General features: G+C 35.2%; 4 protein-coding genes and 1 pseudogene across 4 annotated transcripts; 2 read left to right on the forward strand and 3 right to left on the reverse strand.

Moving 5' to 3' along the window:
* Window positions 1-2690: 2690 nt before the first annotated feature.
* On the reverse strand, window positions 2691-5533 carry LOC108828073 (extensin). Its single transcript, XM_018601631.2, has 2 exons — window positions 4342-5533; window positions 2691-4268 (listed from the first exon to the last, which is right to left on the reverse strand). The coding sequence occupies exons 1-2, from the start codon at window positions 5434-5436 to the stop codon at window positions 2949-2951; spliced, it is 2415 nt and encodes an 804-aa protein (XP_018457133.1). The 5' UTR covers window positions 5437-5533; the 3' UTR covers window positions 2691-2948.
* Window positions 5534-10180: 4647 nt separating this feature from the next.
* On the forward strand, window positions 10181-12315 carry LOC108828617 (probable aminotransferase ACS10). The gene is made up of 4 exons (XM_018602360.2): window positions 10181-10929; window positions 10998-11105; window positions 11186-11346; window positions 11413-12315. Exons 1-4 carry the CDS (start codon window positions 10405-10407, stop codon window positions 12272-12274), a joined length of 1656 nt encoding a protein of 551 aa, XP_018457862.1. The 5' UTR covers window positions 10181-10404; the 3' UTR covers window positions 12275-12315.
* Window positions 12316-15292: 2977 nt separating this feature from the next.
* Window positions 15293-16200, forward strand: LOC108826341 (uncharacterized). The gene is made up of 2 exons (XM_056994956.1): window positions 15293-15299; window positions 15346-16200. The coding sequence occupies exons 1-2, from the start codon at window positions 15293-15295 to the stop codon at window positions 15915-15917; spliced, it is 579 nt and encodes a 192-aa protein (XP_056850936.1). The 3' UTR covers window positions 15918-16200.
* Window positions 16099-17703, reverse strand: LOC130500200 (receptor-like protein 54; annotated as a pseudogene).
* Window positions 17704-17751: 48 nt separating this feature from the next.
* On the reverse strand, window positions 17752-19392 carry LOC108824353 (protein cornichon homolog 3). The gene is made up of 4 exons (XM_018597765.2): window positions 19063-19392; window positions 18405-18586; window positions 18188-18310; window positions 17752-18093 (listed from the first exon to the last, which is right to left on the reverse strand). The coding sequence occupies exons 1-4, from the start codon at window positions 19132-19134 to the stop codon at window positions 18057-18059; spliced, it is 414 nt and encodes a 137-aa protein (XP_018453267.1). The 5' UTR covers window positions 19135-19392; the 3' UTR covers window positions 17752-18056.
* Between the last annotated feature and the right edge of the window lie 3111 nt (window positions 19393-22503).

The raw sequence follows: 22503 nt of genomic DNA on the forward strand, positions 1-22503 counted from the left end.
ACAGTTAAGTTTGTTATGTTTTTTTTCTTGGTTAGATCCTATGTATTTGTGTTTGACATTAATCAGAATGAACTGTAATCATAACGTTAGAAAAGGGACAATTATGGGAAAAATTCAAAAAACAATATTGACAATATAGGTCAAATCTTTTATAATCAATTCAATATTTACAGCTTATTGCGTTATAATTATCCTTAAGTTAATATAAAAATAAAACATACAATTTTAGATGTCTTATGTATATCTATAACATTATATTCTTATTTTATTTAAAATTCATAAGAATTTTTTTGAATATCTCTTATAAACCGATATATTTTTTTCAGTATATCATATATTCTATTAAATTAAATGCATGATCAGTTGATATATGTTTAGTCCAACTTAAAATATAATTATATCTAAATTTTCTGAATTGAATAGCATACTTTTACATCCAATTCTATAACCGCAATTTCCTTTTATTAATCAACATATCATTTGTAACTGACAACCCAAAAATTTCGGTACCACCTCTTCTTTCTAATACAAATATTACCGACAGTTATATACATATAATAAAAAGTTCTCCTTTTTGGGTTTTATCAAATCCAAATTGCTAACCTATTTGATTCTCTTATACTAAAATTATGATTGAAATCTGTTACATTATATACATTAATCATCACTATTCACAATAATATTAGCATGTTATGCGGTTACGTTTGCTTTTTTTTTGTCAGTATTCCATCCAAATTGTTTTTTATGTTATTCAATAATCTCAACCCTTTTTGAGAATTTCAACATTTTATTTGATTATTATTTTTATCTTCACATTTTATTTGATAATATAACAAGTTAGTCTATATGAATTACTTATGTATATAGTTAAATTATTGACATATATTTCTATAATTATATGTTAACTATTCTTTATAGTATCGGCTAAAACGTATAAAATTTGATTATTAACTAATAATCACTTTATATATGTTAAGAAATAGTACAAAATAAAATATTTATAGTAGTTTCACTCTTTATTCTCATCTCTGATATTAAAAAATAAATACATACTATTTTCACCAACAATTACAGTATAATCTCATATTGTAATTAACTTTGATATATTTTTTAAAAAATCATTATCACACTATAACAACATAACTTACATCTCATTCTAAGGAATTAAGATTTATTTAAGTAGAGATTAATTTATTCAAATTGTAAATGTTATCCACAGACATTAAGTTTATAGATTAACAAAGTACGTGATGTTAAAATAAATTTTAAAGGATTTTAAGTGGAATTTTAACAGAGTTAACTATTAACTAATGGTGGAACTAGTCATTAATGATATTTATTTTTTATTGGGGGGGGGGGGGGGGTGTGGTGGTGGTTTAAGTGTGCTTTTTAAATGGGTTTACTTAAAGTTAGTGAAGACCATACTAACCTATATATATATATATATATAACAGAATGTATTAAAAACTATTATTTCAAACATTTTTCAAAAGTTAAGTTCGATTTTTGTTGCGGGTTAGGATTGATATTGATTTTCGAATATAATACTTTATGAACCGTAGACTAAGTTTAATATAGTATGAGATTTTGATTTTCGGGTCGATTCCGAACTGAAGATTTTAGATATAAATATTCTTGACAAACTATGTTAGATAACTAGTAAAAAAATATAATATGTTGTAGAGCTTAGGAATAAGGTTTAAATGATTTCTAAAATGCATATAGTAAAAGTATAGTTATGCAACTTCAAATATTTAATATATTACAAATATTTTATAAATTAAATTAATATTAAACAAAAATATGATTACGAATAACCTAAATATAAAATTAAATTTCTCAAAAATAATTTAAACATAAAATATAGTATAACTTGAAAATAACTACTAGAAACCTGCAAGATTGCAGATAAAATTACTGTTAAAATTATACGCACTCATATACACGATAGATGCTTATATTGTGGGTTGACTAATATTTGATGGTTTGACTAGTGGGTTTTCAAGATTGCAGATAAAATTACATTGGTAAGATTTTTTTTGCAGAAATTCTTCTCTAAAACCTCAACACAACATTTGTATTTCAATAGAATAACAATTCATGTATAAATTTTTGAAATAACTTTAACGGAAACTTCATCAAACTGTATTTCCTAAAAATAACCACGCGTGCTTTACGAGAGAACTTTTCTTTAAACATTTCCTAAATAACTTTGTTTCAGTTGAATAAACATTCGAAAATAACTTTTCCAAATAAATTTACACGAAAGTAGAACAACAATAGTAACTCTTCAAAACTATATACGGAATTTACACGAAATTTTCAGTTGTATACTCAATACTGCGTCGAATTGAGTTTTAATGAAAAGAGTTGTAGCCGATGATGATAATATGATCATCAATATGCTTTTACCATGGTAAATTACTTTTTGATTCAGATCTAAACCCGGTTATGGTGTCCAATTAAAACCGGAATTATAAAACGATTTAAAATTCTGAACCAAACTGATTTTAATCTCACCCTCTGAAGCTCAAACTGAAACCATAATGCATCGAATTGGTAGTAGTAGAGACACCATTGCTCCCTGAATCGGTTAAAGCCGTGACCTAAGAGAACATACAAAAAAATAGAATACGAAACCTACATGGGAACAAGTAATCATGAGCAAGTAAATCTTACGCCAACATTACTACAGCCAAAAACTACTAATCCAAAAAGAGAGACAACCAAAAAACATTACAAATTACTGCACCGTTGCTTCCAAACTTAACCATGTTGAATAGGTCAAAAAGACCAATCACAGCCGCGAGAAAAGACAACATTAAGATACAAAAAAAGCTGCGGAAGCAAGTAAATATTAAGCTAACACTACTACAACAACATGGCCAAGAAACAAAGAAAGAGAGAGAAAGGAGCCTTACTTCTCCATTCAGAAACCTTTTTTTGATTCAATCAACTACGATTACTTTCCGAGGCTTTCCAAGTCTCGGTTTTGTTGACGCTTTCTGCTTACTCTGCTTCACACTCTTTCTTCTTTTAGTTCCACTCACGTGCCAGTCATCGTCGTCATCATCATCATCTTCGTCCTCACTAGGATCAGAATCTATGTATTCATCATCATCTTCGTCTTCATTATAATAAACCTTCCGAGAGGCTTTTTTAGGTGCAGTTCTGGGTATATCATAGACTGGGATCTTAGTGGCCTCTGTGAATCCTGATCTGTTGTGTAAACCATGGACTGGGAATCCTCTTGGTAAGTCATGGACTGGTGGGATCTTAGCCGTCTCTGTGAATCCTATTGGATAGAAACCCCAACAGCAATAGTAACTATCTTCTTCTTCATCAACTGGTGGTGGAGATGGAACTTTCACCGCCTGGAAAGCTCTCCTGCAGCTCTTAGTTTGACATTTAAGCACGCTTTCCTCGTACATGTTGGGATACTCGAAAAGCACGAAGCAGTATGGACAAGTCGTCCAGAAACTTGGAACCTTCTGGTTAGAATCTGAACTCGGAGTCTGATCAGTACGTTGGGTTTGGTTAGTGACCCCCGTTGGCTGCGGAGGGGATGGATTAGTAGAGACCACTGGAATCGGAGAAGGAGTAGTGGAGACCGATGGAGCCGGAGGTGGAGTTGTGGAGGCAGAGACCGGTTGTGGTTGGAATGACTGAGTTGAATTGAAGATAGGAGGCAGCGGAGAGGGACCTCCAGAGGCTACAGGTGGCTGAGAGTGACTGGTTGATTGAAATGCATGATGTGGTGGTGTCTGAGTCACCGGCATTGGCGTAGAAGTTGAAGGCTGCTGAGATACCGGCAACGGCTTAGAAGCTGTGGTTGGCTGAGATACCAGAAATGGGTTAGATGAGGCCGGTGGTGGCTGTGGCTGAGGCTGAGATACCTGGATTGGCCTAGAGGTCGGTGGTGGCTGTGGCTTAGGCTGAGATACCCGGAATGGGTTAGATGATGTCTGTGGTGGTTGAGATACTGCCGATGCCTTAGTGTTTGGTGTTGGCTGTGAAACTGGAAATGGGTTAGAGCTCCGCTGCTGCGGCGGCTCAGACACCGGAAAAGGGTTAGAGTTCCGCTGCGGCGGCGGCTCAGTCACGGGAAAGGGGTTAGAGTTCAATGATCGTTGAGACACAGAAGATGGCTTAGAGGTCGTTGGAGGCTGAGAGACAGCAAAAGGCTTAGACTTTTGCGACGAAGACTGAGACCCAGAGAAGGGCTTAGAGGTAGGTGGTTGCTTTGACACAGCAAAAGGCCTCGGTGCCTACATGGAAACAAAAAAACAATGCTTTAACTCATATACATGAAACATGTCTACATTACTATCTTTATATTACCTCACGAAGACCCGTCCCTGCAAGAGGGTTAGAAGACGGCTGAGACATTGGGAAAAGCTTAGAAACAGGCTGCGGCTTAGACACCGAATGTGTCTGTGTCTGATTCGAGCGGTTCGGCTGAGATACAGAAGGTTGATCAGAAACCAAAGACAACAGCGAGAGTTGAGCAGCTTGATTAGACGACCTAGGTGGCTGAAACTGACCAGAAGATTGCAAAGCTATAGGCTCAGACGTCGGAGTAGGTTTAGACGACCAAGTGAGATCAGTCGAAGGAGGAGGCGCCGCCGCCCTGTGAGACGATGAAGCCTCCTCATAAGACCGATCGTGATCATGAAAACGACGACTAGGCTGCACCCTCTCCGTCGCAGAGTTCAAGTTGATAGACCTCTCTTCCTCCACAGGAAGTCTCCAGTCTCTACCGCTACTACTACTCGAACCACCACTCCTTATCATCTCACTCTCGTGACCACCAAACTGTTGCTGCAACGGCATCACTTGCTGCTGACTAGGCTGAGCAAAATGCGACTGTTGGTGAAGCTGAAACGGCAATTGATTTTGATTCTGGTTATGATACGACACCGTTTGATGCTGAGGAGACTCCTCATGATGAGGAGACTGTGGCGGCTGGTTCAAAAGCTGAAACCCTAACTGACCTAACTGCCCAAACTGACTCAGATGAACCTCCCGATCGTACAGTGCCTTCCTAGAAGGGTCCGAGAGGACGTACCAGGCGTCGGAGATGAGGCGGAAGGCCTGATCGGAGTAAGGGAAACGGTTGCGGCTAGGGTTGAGGAGGACGGCGAGGCGGCTGTACTGAGTGGCGACGAGCTCGGGGTTGTGAGTGAGGCGGACGAGGCGGAGGACGGCGTACCAGTCGGGGAGATCGGAACGGATGCGAGATTCGCCGGCGATGAGAGTGTCGGCGACGGCGAGGATTAGCTCGGCGGGATCTACGAGGGAGTGGTCGGCCTCGCATGCGCGGATCGCGTAGGTTTTTGAGCCGTTTAGGTCGCCGGATAGGAGGAGCTTCTGCGCCGTGACTAGCCAGCGTTCCGCGTCTCCTCCGTTACCTCCGTTACCTCCGCCGCTCATCATTTTTTTTTAACAGTGTGGGAAGACTTTCAGAGAGAGAGAGAGATTTGGGATGTTGATTGATTTAAGTTTCTTCAGTGGAAAATGTGAATGTCTTTTTTCCTTTTAGTATTATAGTAGTTTGATTTATTTAATGAGAGGAGCTTTTATGGTGTTATAGGTTTTGGGTTTTAAGGCCCAAATGACATTGAACACGAAATGTACATCTTTGAACTGGGTGTTTCGTTAGTTTCTCGTGCTGAGTTCTTTTTCTCTCTGGACTCTGAAAACTCGAAGCCAATATCAACAACAGAAAACCCCGTTCAGATATTACAGATATTGTCCAAGTTTCTTGTCGCGCTTATGTTAATTTACAGTTAACTATTTAAATATCATTAATAACCTAACCTTAGTTCTTCTTGTTTAAGTTTTGTTGGCGGGTTATTCTTTTATACTCTGCACATTGTCAAACTTTTCTTTACCAAAAAAAGACAGATCTTGGGATCGGGTTCAGGTCGTATCTTATTGAATACAGTTCAATTGGATCTTAGATACTTAGAAAAGAAGTTATTATATGCAATGTGGGATGCAAAATCCTCAGGCAGACTCCAAATGTGTACTGTGCAGCGCATTGAAGGAGACTCGAGATCATCATTTTTTCGAGTGCGCTTACTCTAGTGAAACTGGATGGGGTTAACTGAAGGATTCCTTGGAAATCTTTATTCCAATAGCTGGACCACTCTTCTGCAGATGATGATCAATCAAAGACACAACAATACTCAGTTGTATTGGAGACACGTCTTCTAGTTAGCCGTGCATTCGATATGGAAAGAGTGAAATGGGCGATGACATGGGGAATCGCCACAACCTGCTATCCAAATTTAGAGATACATTGACAAAGCTGTGAGGAATAGAATTATACTCTTCAAATGATGGGAAGGAAAGGTTACGAAGATGCAATGAGAATGTGGTCTGCCTCCAGATGACAAAAGTTTAAACTGTATTTTTTTTTACAATCTAAACACAAACAAGATGTTTTTATTGTAAAAAAGTTTTTTTTTAGTTTGAATCAATTTAACATTCATTCAGAAAAAAAAGTCCAGAGATTTGTTAGTAGCAACACAAAGTTCAAAAATCCCTTTTCTTATTCCTCTTTTTTAGGAGGGAAATTAATGTGTCAATACACAAAAAGACGGAAAAGAAGATCAGTGATATCTTTGTCTTAGGCCTCTCGTTAGTAGGATCCGTCTTCTTAGTTTTCTGAAAAAATAATTTGATAGGAAACTGAGCTATTAGATATCAGAATCATGGTCTACCAATTTCTCTTTGAACTCACTTTACCATCAACGCTTTATAAAATCTTGCTCTATTCTATCATAAACAGTACCCATCCTGAGATTTTTAAAATCCAATACAAAGTTAGTTAAATACAAATTAAGGCCCTTAAAGAATACATATAAAATCAATCTATGAAACTGAAGATTATATTAAAAATTACAATACGTTCCAAACTATTAAAAGTTTATCAGTCCTTAAGTATAACTGTTATTCATTTATTTCTTCCAAAATCATCCATCAAATTTCATAATCAAGGTTTTTGACCATATCTTTTTATATAATTTAATTGTGTTTGCATTTTATAGGTCTCAACCACTTTTTACACTGATAGATTAACAACAATGAAAAAATAGACAAACTTTTTATATAAATCATGGTCTCATTAAAAAGTTTAATGGCTATCCTTCAAAACCGGTTCTGATCATAGAATTTACTTTTATATGTTTTGACAGCCATGAATTGTGATCTTCATCTCAGTTTTAGTGCAGAGAACATGGGTAAATATTTTCTTTTGGTTTTCCAGATTTTTGGGTATATATTCGGGTGTTTATGTGATTACTTTTGTTTCTCTTGGATTTTTTGATCAATTTTGATGTTCAAAGATATTTTCAAGTTTAAAGTGCATTTCGTCTTTCAAATATTTGAACCGAACCAAATAGCTTTTTTTACAATATTAACGGTTCAAAAAATGAGACTCAATTCAAAACTAAAACCAAATCGAAACACAAGAATTCTAAAGGGGAATTTTCAAAAATACCACTTTGAAAGTACCATTATTCATCTTTACCACCACTAAGTACACATTTTCAAAAATACCTTATTTATTAAAATGTTAAATACTCTTATATCTTTGTTTTTATATGCTTTTCAAAATTTTAATCCAAAATTCTAAATCCTAAACCCCCATTTCTAAACCCTAAACCCTAAATCTTCAACTCTAAACCCTGAACCCTAAACTATATACACTAAATTCAATATCCTAAACCCTAAACCCTGAAATCTCAACTATAAACCCTAAATCCTCAACTCTAAACCCTAAACTTTATACCCTAAACCCTAAAACATCAAATCTAAACCCTAAAACATAAAATCTAAACCTTAAATCCTAAACGTTCAAATCTAAACCCTTCACTAAAAGTAGTGGTAAAAGTGGTTAGTGTAAACATGAAAAGTGGTACTATGAAAATGGTATTTTTGGCAATTTCTCAATTCTAAATGGGTTCAAAATTTATCTACCCAAAATTCGGTCCAATAAAAAATCGAACCTGACCTAGAGCCACAAATACCAAAGCTTGTTAGTTTCTATCTGAGTGAGTGAATATATGCCTGTATACATATAATACATCTCTAGGTTTACCCACATGATTCACGGATATGATACAAAAAATTACACTAATTTATACATCTCTAGGTTTCTTGAAAAGTTATATGATCTGGTATTCTGGTCTCTCGCAATCTTGAGTTTCTTAAACTAATTAATACATGATAGGGTTCAGTACAAGATGTTAAAATCATGTGGCCATGATTATTCTAAAACGAATTAGAACAAGTGAAGGCCCACTTGATGAAGATTCATGTTATATAACGACCAAAACCTTAGCCTTCTCAACTTGAGGCGGAAACACACATCAAGCCAAATCCATTTTGTTCTACTTATCAACTTGTGTCTCGCATTATTCTTTTTATAAGATAGCAAATATAATTTTGTTCTTCTACGAATCAAATGTATACAAAGGATTAGCCCTTATAGGCCTATAGCTCCTACAAAATTTGTGGCTTGTGCGATTTGGAGAGAAAATATAAGGACATTATTTTGATGTCCCATCTACGTTTTCGACCATATAAGAAATGATACGAAAGAATATATCTACTAGCCAGCTGGGACAAGATTTGTTTAAAAAAACTATTTTTATTTTTCAGAAGATAGAAAGAATTATTTTTATTATGTTGCTACTTTTATTAAATTCTTGAAAACTTGAACATAAAATATTTTTGTATAAATTATTGCCATTTATTAGTATAAATAGCTTATAACATGCATTGTTTTTTAGAAATAAATAACATGCAACAGTAATGGTAGATCTATCAAGCTTTTGATAGACAGATAGTTTTTTTTGATAGACAGATAGTTGGAGGATGGTATTTGCACTTTTGCAGATCGTCATGGATCCAAAAGTTAACTATCGATGCAAATCTGATAGCCAGTCAACTCAGTAATTTACCATTGAGGAAGTAGAATATTCAAACATTAGAGGAAGTTTTTGTAATGGTAGCGTACCCCATTATTTGCAAAGTAGCAGGTGATGTCTAAAGATCATTTTTGGAGCTGGCAATTCAACAAGAGTGGATGTTTTTCGGTCAAGTCATGTTATTGGTTTGGCTATTCATCAAAACAAGAAGGACGTGTACATAGAGTCAGAGACTTTTCCTCAGTAAATGTGCTGAAAGAACATGTTTAAGATGTGTAAGTAAACTGCTCTCCTAAGCTCAAAAATTTTTAGTCCTGATAGATCTAATGAGAATTTGGCCTTGGATTGTTTAGTACCTTTGGAAAAAAAATTAAATATGCAGCTCACATGTAAACCATTTTAATGCATGAAAAGAATACACTCAAATAATTGTAGATTCAGATTCAGTAGCCAGTACTATTCAATGTTTCACTCATTACGCCAGTGTTCAATCAAAATTGTCCATTTGGACCGCACATCTGAATCTTACAGTATATTAACATATAAATCCAATTACATAGCGTAAGAAAAAAAAAACAGAAAAGAGACATGGTTGTCAGAAAATCCAAACCGGACATTTGGACCGTGAATAAATAATTACTTTCATGTTATACCTTTTTCATCTAAATTGAAAATGTATTGAAAACATACAGTAAAATTTTATCAAATAATACCCAATAAATAAACAATTATAATAAATTAATATTTTAAAAACAAATCATTTCAAATATAACATAAATTATAAAATACTAAATTTTATAAAAAAATTATACAAATATATGATTCCACTAATATCTTAAATATATAATTTTTATATAAATATAAATAAATATCTGTATTTTTATCTTTCAAAATAAAATCAATCTTTCGATTTTTCTTTATTTTCGAAAATATTTTTAGTGTTATTTTACAGATATCTAAATCACATGTAATTCATTAAAAAGTCCAATAAAAATCATGAGAGAATAATATTTATTTTTAAAATAGTATTTTAACATTATGATTTTTCTACAAATACTGTAATAGTTTATACATTAAGAAAATATTATAGTTTTGAAATTACGATTTTATAGAGTTCTTTGAGAATCCAAGACTTTGGGGGGACCAGTTGAATAAACGAAAGAAGGATCAAGGGTAATACCGTAATTTACAAAGCTTATCTCTCCCTCCAGAAAATCTCAACGACCTAAAAGGCCAAAGTCTAACCCTCTTTTAACTAGGAAGAGGAACGAACGAGAGAGCGTTCTCCGCGCTAAAGAAATTCCAAAAACAAAAAAAAAAGTTTCGATTTTTTCATTTTACCTAAATCGAAATATTCTCCTCGCCGCTGGGCTCAACAATCCGTTAACCCGACCCGGAAACAAACTCCGATTTTGATTTCAACACTAAAACACTACACCAACATGCTGACCTCACTCCCACCACAATGACCCGCACCGAACCCAACCGGAGCTCAAAATCCGATTCCGATAATTCCGGCGGCGGCGGCGGAGGAGGAGGAGGAACCACCGCGATGAGGGTCATCGTTCCGCTACAGGGCGTGGTTCAAGGCCGCGGCGGGCTGTTCCTAGGCTCCGTGATCCCCTGCGCTTTCTTCTACTTCCTCCAGTTTTACCTCAAACGCAACCGCAAAAACGAACCCGACTCCTCCGCCGGCGAACCGAGCCCCGATTCGGATCCTAGCTCGGGCTCCCCGGATCCGACCCGGTCGCAATCCGCCGGGAACCTAACGGAGCTCGCGAGCTTGCCTCGCTCCCTCTCTCGGATTCTCCTCTCGCCGAGACTCTCCGGCGGAGCCGTCTCCGTCTCCGGGAGGGCTGGTTTTGTTATCAAGGGAGGAGAAGACTCGCCTTACTACGCGGGTCAGAAACGGGTCGAGGAGGATCCGTATGACGAGTCGGGTAACCCGGACGGAGTCATCGAGCTCGGTTCAGCTCACAACAACATAAAGGTTTAAACTTTGTGTTTTTTTTTTCACTAGAAAGTTGTGATTTTTGACTGTCTCTTTCTTGTTAACAGGAAGATGGATGGGTTTCGGACAATCCAAGAGAAGTAATCTCAGATGGGTTGTGTATGAGTGGCATTGCTTCTTACGAGCCTTGTCATGGACTTATTGAACTCAAAACGGTTCTTCTCTCTCTTAACCTTTTTTTCTTGTCTTTAATACTTTCAAGAAGATCTGAGTCCTTTGTCTGGAATATGAACAGGCGGTGGCAGGATTCATGTCCGAAGCAACCAAGAACTCGGTTTCTTTCGATCCAACGCAGCTAGTTTTCACTTCTGGTGCAGCATCCGCCATTGAGATTCTCTCCTTCTGCTTAGCTGATTCCGGAAACGCCTTCCTCGTTCCTACTCCCTGTTCCCCGGGGTAAAGTTTTGACTTCTTAAACTTTCTATTTATCGGAGCAGACAATGAATGTTGTGTTGTGTACAGATACGATAGGGATGTTAAGTGGCGAACGGGAGTGGATCTCATACACGTTCCATGCAGAAGCGCGGATAACTTCAACATATCAATGCTTGTTCTCGATCGAGCCTTCTACCAAGCCAAGAAACGAGGCGTTAGAATCCGTGGCGTCGTAATCTCAAACCCTTGGAACCCCACGGGGACTCTCTTGAGCAGAGACAATCTCTACGCGCTTCTTGACTTTGCCCGCGAGCGGAACATTCACATCATCTCAAACGAAGTCTTCGCTGGGTCGGTCCACGAAGAAGGAGGAGAGTTCGTTAGCATGGCTGAAGTAGTTGACACGGAGGAGAACGTGGACAGAGAAAGAGTTCACATCATCTACGACCTCTCCAAAGACTTGTCCTTCCCGGGCCTTAGAACCGCAGCTATCTACTCGTTCAACGAGAATGTTCTATCCGCTTCGAGAAAGCTCACAACGCTGTCTCCAGTCTCTTCTCCTACACAGCATCTGCTCATATCGGCAATCTCTAGTCCCAAGTTTGTTCAGAGGTTTGTGAAAACCAACAGGGAGAGGTTGACGAGGGTCTACACGGAGCTTGTCAAGGGGTTGAAAGAGTTGGGGATCGAGTGCACGAGAAGCAGTGGTGGGTTCTTCTGTTGGGCGGATATGAGAGGGTTTATATCGTCTTACAGCGAGAAAGGCGAGATTGAGCTGTGGAACAAGCTTTTGAACATTGGGAAGATCAATGTAATACCGGGATCTTGTTGTCATTGCATTGAACCGGGATGGTTTAGGGTATGTTTCAGTAATTTGTCGGAGAGAGATGTGCCTGTAGTTATGAACCGCATTAGGAAAGTTTGTGAAACTTGTAAATCTCAGAATTGATTTTTTTTTTTTTGATAATTGATTATCTGTTCTGAACCAAATCTGGATTGCTATTGACTAAACCGGAAAATGTAAGCATGTAAATTGTGCAATTGAAGCCAATTCAAAATCGGTTTAAGGTAAAACGTGGTTCGGTTATTGCAACCTTTACCAATTTTAGGCGTCTGGTTTTGGTTTGGGATCTCTGTTTTTTTTTCCGATTCTAGAAATTTATAAACTGTTAGTTGAAAAAAATATTTATAAACTGTTTGGATATTTACAAAATTTTATTTGGTTTTTGTTTGGTTAATACCAGAAAATAGGTGCATTTTAGTTCCAGTTCAGTTGATCAAATTATTCGATAAACCAAAATATTTTTTTAATCTGAAATATTTGAAAATTATTTGATATTTTTATCTAAAAAATATATTTAGCATTATCGGATAATTTGATCTATAAATAATATTTTAAAGATACTTGACTAAGAAATTAGTTTAAATTTATATTTTAGGGCTGACCAAAAAAATTATATTTTAGGTATATACTCTCTATTTAAAATTTTGGGTATACATTTGATTTTCAGCTTAGTTTTGGTTCTATTTCGATTTTTCTATTTCAGAAATATAAAATTTATTTAGATATATGAGATTTGATATATTTTTGGTTTTCGGTTCGATATAGTATATTTCCTCGGTCCGATAAATATGGCCAACTTAGAAAAAAAAACAATTTTTTAGTTTTTATAATTTCCTTGGAAATGAATACAATTTCAGCTCAACCGGAACCATACCAAATCACAATAGAATGAATGAACAAAACATATGTACAATGTTCTCATGATCTCATTCTATTTCTGATCAGCTCAAGAATCTTCAAAACATATGCCATGCTCGATCTCTTCCCTGGATTGTCCGTGGTGCAAACTAAACCTAACTTCATCACCCGAATCAGCTCATTCTCTTTAAACCCTCTCAATCTACTGTCAAAACAACCAGAAGCCGAACCGGTTTCCAACAAATCCTTCACATGATCCCTCGAGTTCAAACCTCCCTTTCTCATGGCGACGCCACCGGTTTTCCACCTGTAACAAGCTCAAGCAGTATCACACCGTAGCTATAAACATCACATTTGTCACTCACTCTCAGACTCTGAGCTAGCTCTGGAGCCTGGTCACACCGAAGCTAAAAAACTTTTCCAAACCGTAAACTGATAGCTGAGCCTGGTAGCTCTCGTTAAGGAGTATGTTGCTTGTAGAACCGCAGGTTTACAATCATTGTGAATGGAAAGAAAGAGCCTTTGCAGTTCCTAACGCAACCTCAAATCTAATATGCCAATTCAACTCAGTGTTTCCATGGCTACTTCTTTGGTAGCATAGATGATCGTAAAGACTTCCATAATTCTATTTGGGACAAACTCAGAGAGAATCAACTGCATTGTGGATGAATAATAGTAGCCTTTTTGGTGTAAACTATATAAGTGTATTCTCGGAAAGTTACTTAATTCGAACTTTCCTGTAAACTATTTCAGTTTATATATACATCTATATGTATGATGTTTATCAAAAATGCTCTCAGATATGCTACAAACATTGAGAATCGTTTTGAGTGCAAACTTCAGAAATTGTTTCTCTACTAAATATATATTCACTATGTTTCAATAAGATGTATATTTTAGATATTTTACACATTAAAATATATATATGAAATTTTGATTACCAATACGTTGTTTTTCTTTAACTAACAATTTTTCATAACTTTTAACCAATAGAATTTTAGTAAATACAATTATGTTTTCTAAAATTTACAATTTATCATTAATTAACTTTTTTATAAAACATGAATCTTTGACTAATAATAATAAAAATTGAATTATAACTTGAATATCATTTTAACTGTCTCACGAATTGAGTATTTCTATTTCTTTTGCCTTTGATATAGTACTACTATCTAGAAATATGAAAGAAATTATAATAATTTTCTCAAATAACTAATTAAGTTCTTGTCGAAAAAAGAGTTTTTATGGAGGAAAGGACCAAAGAATTCATTAAAGAGACAAATGACACTTCTACCACTTACTTTATAAATATATAAAATAATAATAATATATAAAATTAGACACACAATAATTTTTTTTATGTTTTCAAAATTTATGTTTTCAAATTTAAACTCTTTATAACTTTTTCAATTTTTTCAAATTTTCGTTTTAAAACTCAAAAACTTTTGAAATTATTTTTAAAATTTTTATTTAAAATTTGAGTCAATTGGCGCATAAAAAGTAGGGTCTAGAACTAAAAAATTAAAAAAAAAAGAAATTTAAATCTTTTAAAATTTTATTCAAAAATAATTTAAAATAGATTCAAAAAGAGTTTTCAAATTTGAAAAAAAAGTAACTCTTAAAAAACTGAAAAGAAAAATTAGAGAAAAGTTCAAATTTGAAAACATATAATTCAAAATTATAAAAAAAATGTTTAACTCTAGAAATTTAAGGAAGTTATATTTACCTTTTAATAAAATTTATTTTGATCATTTTTGGAGATTCGTTTTTGTAAAAATAAATAAAAAGGGACTATCCTGGGAATTCCTCATGATTTTTTATTAATTTAAACGTTGACATTATTTTTGTTCAAGCAGCAAAGACTTCTTAAACTACTTTGAATAATTCTTTTTTTGTCATCGAATAATCCATTTTATTTTCAAAGAAAAATCAAATACAATATTACTTGGCAAACTGTATGGATAGAAAGGGATGATACTTAGTTTTCTTAGAAGACTAACTTAAAATGTTATATTAAAAAGAGGGATAAATGAGAAGACTTGTCAACTGTCACGATCATAGCTTCAACTAAATTTTTTTTACTCCAAGAGAATCTTAAACTTCCCTCTCAAGGATCTAGACACATTGTTATATAACTTGTGCATCAAAAAACAGTCATAAGTACTCTATAATAACATATACTTAGAATATTATAATATTGTGCTTGGAAGTTTTACAATAACTTCACACAACAGACTTTTCCACTCATTTGTCTCAGCAGAATTCATGGAAAGTTACTCTGTTTTTCCTGGAAAGCTACTCATCTTTTATTGGTATAGATAGGACTCTGAATAAGCTGTTCAACATTATAATCAATGGCATGGACATCATCTGGAGAACAACTCTTTCAACACTAATGCTTTTTTTCTTCTTGAGATATTTCGATAATCCTCCAACTCCTCCAAACCCTCTCCTTATTTTCTTCTTCCTCAGTTTGATTCTTTTCTTGTTTATCATCCATAGTAATAGCTCTGTTTCTAAAGAAGCCCAAGATTTTAATGTTCTGTGCACGTTTGAAGAAGACAGTACTACGCTTGATAATTACACCATAGACAAGAACAAAGATTGTTGTTCTTTCACAAAATATTGCTATGGTAATGAAGTTGATTTTTTTAGCTATTATGGTAGTTTTCACGAATTTGATTATGAAGATGATATATGGAATGATGATGAAGATTATAGCCAGTGGAATGAAGATGATGGTGATGATGGTATTGAAAACAATGATAACGATGATCATGAGCAGGGTGATGGTGATGATGATACCTTGACGAATAGGATTGAAGATTACATTGCAAGTGTTTACAATGGATGGAGAGAGGAAAGACGAGCAGATAAACTCTTTGTCTAATATTTTATAAACTTTGTTTTACTTTTACTTTCTCACTGTACATTATGAAGAAACTGTTGTGGTGTGTGGTAAGTGTGAAAAAGAAAATCCCACGGCTGCCTTTCATTTCATGAGATAATAAGTTATCGATATCACACACACATATACATCTATGTCGAATGGTAATAAAAACCCTTTAAAGTCAAAACAACTAGAAGAACAACACTGGTTTGTACGAAGAAAGTACTTGTCCAATGACTACTCCAAACAAGACTCCAGGGCCATAGCCCCTTTGCCGCTGCTTTCCAGTTCAACACTTGTTCTTGCTTTGGAGATTTTGATTGTGTCTTGTTGATATTCCCTTCAAAAGATGATCTATTCTGTCCTCCAAACTGTGTGCACTGTGGTATCATGCCCGTGAGTTTGTTATGTGACATGTTAATGTACTCCAAGGACGAGAGGGTTGCTAGCTCCTGTGGATTTTTTTCCAGAAAGTTGGTTTCGGGATACATCTAGTGACTCGAGCCTCGTGAGTTTAGCTCAAGAAATCAATGGATGTATAGGTCACAAGGACCTTTTCCAGCTCCATGTTTATTCCTTTGTTTCTCAAATACATGGAAGGGTAATACCTATAAAAGTAATCATCTCCCATGTATAGTTGCTCTCTTTCCTCTTGAGGTGTACTGATCAATGGTGTACTCCAATTGGCAAAGTAATCTTGTGGTAGGCTTCCAGTGAATTTGTTACGCAATCTGTCAACCATCCACAGTTTTGAAAATGATAGAGGATGTCGAGGGGAATAGATTGGACGATGGAGTATGTTTGATCTTAGGACAATGACTTGTAAACTCGGTAGATCTTTCAGCCAAATTGGAAAGGTGCAGCAATCCTATTGCTTTCCACGTTTAGAACTTCTAGGTTTGTACAATTTTGTAAGAGACCTTGGAAGCTTCCCAGTTATTTGATTGTGGCTAACATTAAGTGCTCTAAGTGAGCCAGTTTTGTCAAACATGTGGGGAAGTGTCCCAATAAGATTGTTGTTTCGGAGAACTTATTGATGCTGCAATTATCTAATGCTAGTGGCTTCAAATTTGGGGATCCGGTATTAAGCCTTGATACAGAATTTTCAGAAAGATCCAGCAACTCTAAAGACTTGAAGCCCAAGGAAACGAAGTTGCTTCGGTAGGTTGTTTTCTGAAAAGATAGGCCGAGGTACTTGAGGTTGGTTAATTTTGAAAGAGGTTCTAGGATTTGACCACTAAGAAGGTTATTGCTGAGGTATAAATTTTCAAGCTTAGATGACGAAGAACAATTAATAGTATCAATAGAGTCGATGAGATGGTTATGGCTCAAATTAAGTCTTGAAAGTAAAGGCATATGGTGAGTAGAGAACAAGGAACATTTCCAGAAAAGTGATTAACATCAAGGTCTAAAGAAGAGAGCGTTGACAGATCTATAGTAGAGGAGACGAACCGCTGATAAGCTCGTTACAGGAAATGGTCAACTGATTTAGGCAGTTTAGGCTACTGAATGAGGATGGAATTTCACCGGCTTAACCCGTATGAGAAAGAGCCACGGACTCTAAGTTTGTGAGTTTGCGGAGTTCGGGGAGGAATGAGAAGGAGTCAAAGTAGTTGCAAGAGAGATCGAGATACCTGAGGTGGTGGAATCTGTAAAGGCTACTATTAGAACTGAGAGTGCCACTGAGACACGCACCACCTAGGTTTAGTACTCTATTTGATTAACTATGCAAATGGTATTAAGAGATATCAGTGTGCGGTTTGTATCCTTAATACTTTTGCCACATTAGTCAGGAACTTAGCCAACAATTGCGTGGTTTGTATCCAACGAACAGTTAGGAAGAGGTCAAACAATATCTAACCTTTTGATTTCATACAATTCAAGAATTTGTTAATTTCGTCTGGAACTTCAGATTAATTTGGAGCTAAAAAATAAAACAAAACCTCTGGACAAGTTAGAGGGTTCCAAATGTAATGTTATATCATCACCGCAAGATCAGAAGAATGTTTCACTACAGACTAAAATCTGGTTACACAAATCTCTAATGCCCACCACAAACCCTAACAACATACTCTTCAGTAATAAACATATATCATAAACCTTTCTTTCCATGTCACATGGCGGTAGTGTGTTTTGCCTTCAGTCCTCGTGATCATCCAATGTTGAATAGATTAACCTTAAAAAGGAAGTTAAAACATAAGTTAAAAACTGTCTGATTTATCACGATTCAGAGCAAAAGAGAGTGAAGACTGAAGAAGAGGTTAATTTACCAGAAAATGGTGAGGAAGAGAGTGAGGATCATGTAGGCGAGTTTGAAGAGGCGTTTCTTCTTTTCCCAATCAAGCAAGTTGAAGATCTCTGTCACATCTACCAAATGCTGTCTTTTCGAGTAACTAGCATCGAATAGAATAGAAAAGAAACATATACTCTTTAATATCTGAATGTTTTTAAAAACTTGAGTTTATTAACAAAAAAAGAGACACTCACAGTTGGAAGTTGTAGTAGAGATAAGGGACGCCAAGTAGTGACATGAACCAGTGACCAGTGACGAGGTAGAAGAAACATAGGAAGCCTTGAAGAATGAACTCAGGTAATACCACAAAGTTTATTCTTGATGCAGAGTCGTAAGGGTTGATGTAATCAAATTCCAGATCAGCTAAGCAAATAAGCTGCAAGCCAAAACATAAGTTTAGTCTATCACAAGCAAAGCACAAGCAAAGCATAGAGAGACCTAACCAGAGCTTAATTTTATTAAACAACAACTACTTGCTAAAAAATCTAAGCAAGTAAGGACATGTAGAAATTCAAACAAGGCTGGATCTGAGCAAAGTCCAATGAAACATTAGCATTGAGCCTTATATTTTTTGGAGGTTTTTACGTACACAAATATGCCCCTGAATTATATTAAAAAATAAATAAATTAAAAAATGTTTCAAGCACTCAAAATCATCTGGCCTTGGATTCAAAACACAATATTCATTAACCTATAAAAGAAATTTATGAATCGAACTTTAAATTAATCACATTTTTACAAAACTCAAAAACCAGTTCTTACATAAGAATCATATGTTGCAAAAAAAAGGAGCTGTTAAAAGGTAAGAAGAAGAAGATTCGATAGAACCAAAGTTTGGGAATGAGACGGAACCTGGTAGACGATGAATCCGACAAGAGTGATAAGGATTAAGAATGAAATAATCCATGTCCACACATCTCCCATCCCTCTCTCTCTTTCTCTTTCTCTTCCTCTCCTAGCTACGCTACGCACAACAATTACCTCCTCTGGTTTATTCTTCTTCTTCTTCTATTTAAAGAACCTGGATCTCTACGATCATGCGACGAACAGAGTTACAGAGATGAATTTCTGGTGAAAATTACTTTAACACTCCTGTCCTGTCTCTCTCCTCTGAGTTTCGTTTCTCTGATCGGAACTCTCTGTGTGGGGAAGAAAGGGAAAGTACTAGACGTTCTGTTTTTGACTTTTTCTATGGACCGAATAAATCTATTCCCGGTTTGTACCGGTTTTTATTACCAACTTTTAATTATTGTACCGGTACCGATTAAAAAGGTACGAATTTGAAGCTTTCTAATTCAAACTGTAAATGTAAATCTATCCAAAAATACATTTACTGAAACCGATCCAAAATGTGGATTTAAATTCGATGCCAAAAAAAAAAAAGTGGATTTAAATTCTTTTTACTCCAAAAACCTGGACGTGATAATAACCTATTAAAATGGATTTTGATCAATAAGAATCAACAACACTATAATTAAGAGAGATCTGATGAGAAAATGTATCCAACGATTTAAAATGTATATGAGGCTTTAAAGTAAACCACCGGTTGGGCTTGGGGTGGTTTACTCTCTGCCATATATTCACAAATCAGATGGAAACATGAAGACTTGAAGAGACTGACGAGAAGCCTTTGGGTGTTTGGAGCATACGAGACCTTTGGAGTTTCTTCAAAGTACAAGTTCAAATGCCTCATGCACTCCATTTAGCCATATGACTGTTGCCTCCATGTACGGTATATTATGGTCATCGACTGCGTGGTCCCTTTCTCACATGGCCGTAACTGTGCCGTTAATAGTCATTCCTTTTCAATGGTTACAAACTTACAATTCGAATTACAGTAGGGAGTGTCTAAGCGGAAAGTAGAGGTTGTGAGTAGTCCACAAATAGGTTTAGGCTGCATATTCATGGCAATTATTTGTGGAATGGTATTTCTTATGAATCAAGTAACTTGTTGTAATATTCTAACTCAGCCTTTCAGCATGTTTTTTTTTTTGACAAAGGATATAAAAATAAGAGAAATTGGGCCGTATAGCCAAGGAAAAAAACATAATTCATGAGATAGCTAATTTACCTAATATAACGATACACAATGAGTGTTTCAAAAAAAAAACGATACACAATGTGTCTTTTGTATAATATTGCCATTCTACCCTTTCATTCTACCGGTAAAACCTACAAAACAATTATAATCTAAACTAATAACTAATGATTCTAAAAGAAAGACGTGGTCCATTGTCACTTCCGTTAGATTAATCAATTTTTTTTCTTCCTCACTGGTTGCAAGTAAGCGCTTTACTACTCTTCTGAAATTGTCAGCCAGACGACGGCGTTACAGTGACAGCGGAGAATAGTGTGAATATGTATCTATTCCAATTTCTATCGTTGATTCATCTCAGATCTCTCAATTACGATACGTTTTTTAATTTTACCTTCAATTCTCTTCATCTAATGCTGTCTTATTTCTCATTTGCGATATAGTCAAAACTAAGGTAATCTTTTGGTAAATGGCCTCGTTGCCGTATCTGTTTTTTAGGGACGAAGTTCGCCATTCCATTCCTCTGTTTTGTTTTGTTTTTCCAAAATCAACATTTGTTCCGTTCCATATAGAATAAATTCTATACTATATGAACCTGTGTTATTTAGGATGAAAAATCTTAGTTCTAGATACTAATAATGTGTTGTTTCATTCCTCTGTTCCATTTCGTGACGATCTTGGAGAGAGTTTTTATAGAGTGGGTTGAAAGACAAGCAAGATGATACTGTCGAAAACATGGTTGCACTAATTGGTGATGATTATCTATTTAAGCACAACACATGGAATGGTGGAATTAAAGCAGATGATGTTAAGGTTAAGAAGGACCCCAAGTGGCGGCAGACTCAAGTGAAGGTCATGTACCTTGTGAATTGGATAGGCAAGATGGTCAGCAAGGTGGATAGACTGTGGCATTCACTCATGCGAGACGAGAAGCCAATAATAGTATAATCATGTCTATGTAAAGTACATTTAACCGTTTCTATTCTATTTGATTCACATAAAATGGAAATACATCTTATTTGCATTCATGTTTTACAATAGACGGTTTAATATCACTTTAACTTCTGAATTCATACTAATATTTAATATTTGGATTAGAGTTTATATTTTCATTTAAGATTTAGTAATTATTGGATTAGGTTTAGTTTCTGAAAAATTGGGATTACAATTGGGGAAATCATTAACTAATATCACTTAACCTTAGACATTTCAAAAGTTGAGAAATTAGTGAACTGCTCTTTTGATTGCAACTACATTTTTCCTGGTTCTATTCTACCGTACATGGAATGGAACTGCAATTTCTTGTAATTTGAGTTCTATATTATACAGTTTACTATCACATAATGTAGCTTACCAATTAATACTAGTATTCTTATTTTCATATCTGATATTTGGATTTGGGTTTATATTTCCATATAGGGTTTAGTGATTAATTGATATAGTTTGTTTATATAAGTTTGGGGTTGTTATTTGTGAAGCATGTATATCATGATCTATATTATTTGCTATATATAATAGCAATACTATTTGCTATATATAATAGAAATACTATTTGATACGTAGAATAGTAATGTCTGTAACTTTATTCATCGTTACATCATACGTGTTAAATATGGATGGGACACACGTTATGTTGTTATGTAATTGTTTAGAGCCACAGAAAAAAGAACGACGTCATTTTAATCTCTCATTTATGACTGGAAACTTGTTAAAGGCAAGGACAAAACCGGACGATTTGAAGCTTAAATGTCAAACATTGCATTATGTCAAAATCAATATTACTTACCTAATTTGTGTTCAAAATATGGCTATTACACAAATAAGCCCTAAAAATAAAAGCCTTTCAGCATGTTTGTGAAACAGCTACGTACTTTCCCATATTTTCTGTGTTGCGGTCATCTAGCACTAACTTCTCTCTGGTTGTATGGCTATAAGCCTATAACAAGATCAGTGGATCGTAAGCTCATTTGAGGTATCATGATTAATATTTTCAAGTGGAACTTTATTTTTCCATGTAGATCAGATCACACCCAACCGAGATCTCTAATTTCTATCGAACTAGAATCATCGGTCCAAACTTGACCAAATATATGGAGTTAGTTGACAAAAAATTGTAATCATTAGATTAAGTGGTACGGACGGTGAGATTCTCATCAAGGGCGATCTTTGCCACAACAATTTCAACCAATCATAAATAACCACTTTCGTTTTGATTGTATATATCTTTTTATTCACTAATCTTTATATATAGTTTAATA

This window comes from Raphanus sativus, chromosome 9 (assembly GCF_000801105.2).
Source record: "Raphanus sativus cultivar WK10039 chromosome 9, ASM80110v3, whole genome shotgun sequence".
In the NCBI taxonomy this organism is placed as follows: domain Eukaryota; kingdom Viridiplantae; phylum Streptophyta; class Magnoliopsida; order Brassicales; family Brassicaceae; genus Raphanus; species Raphanus sativus.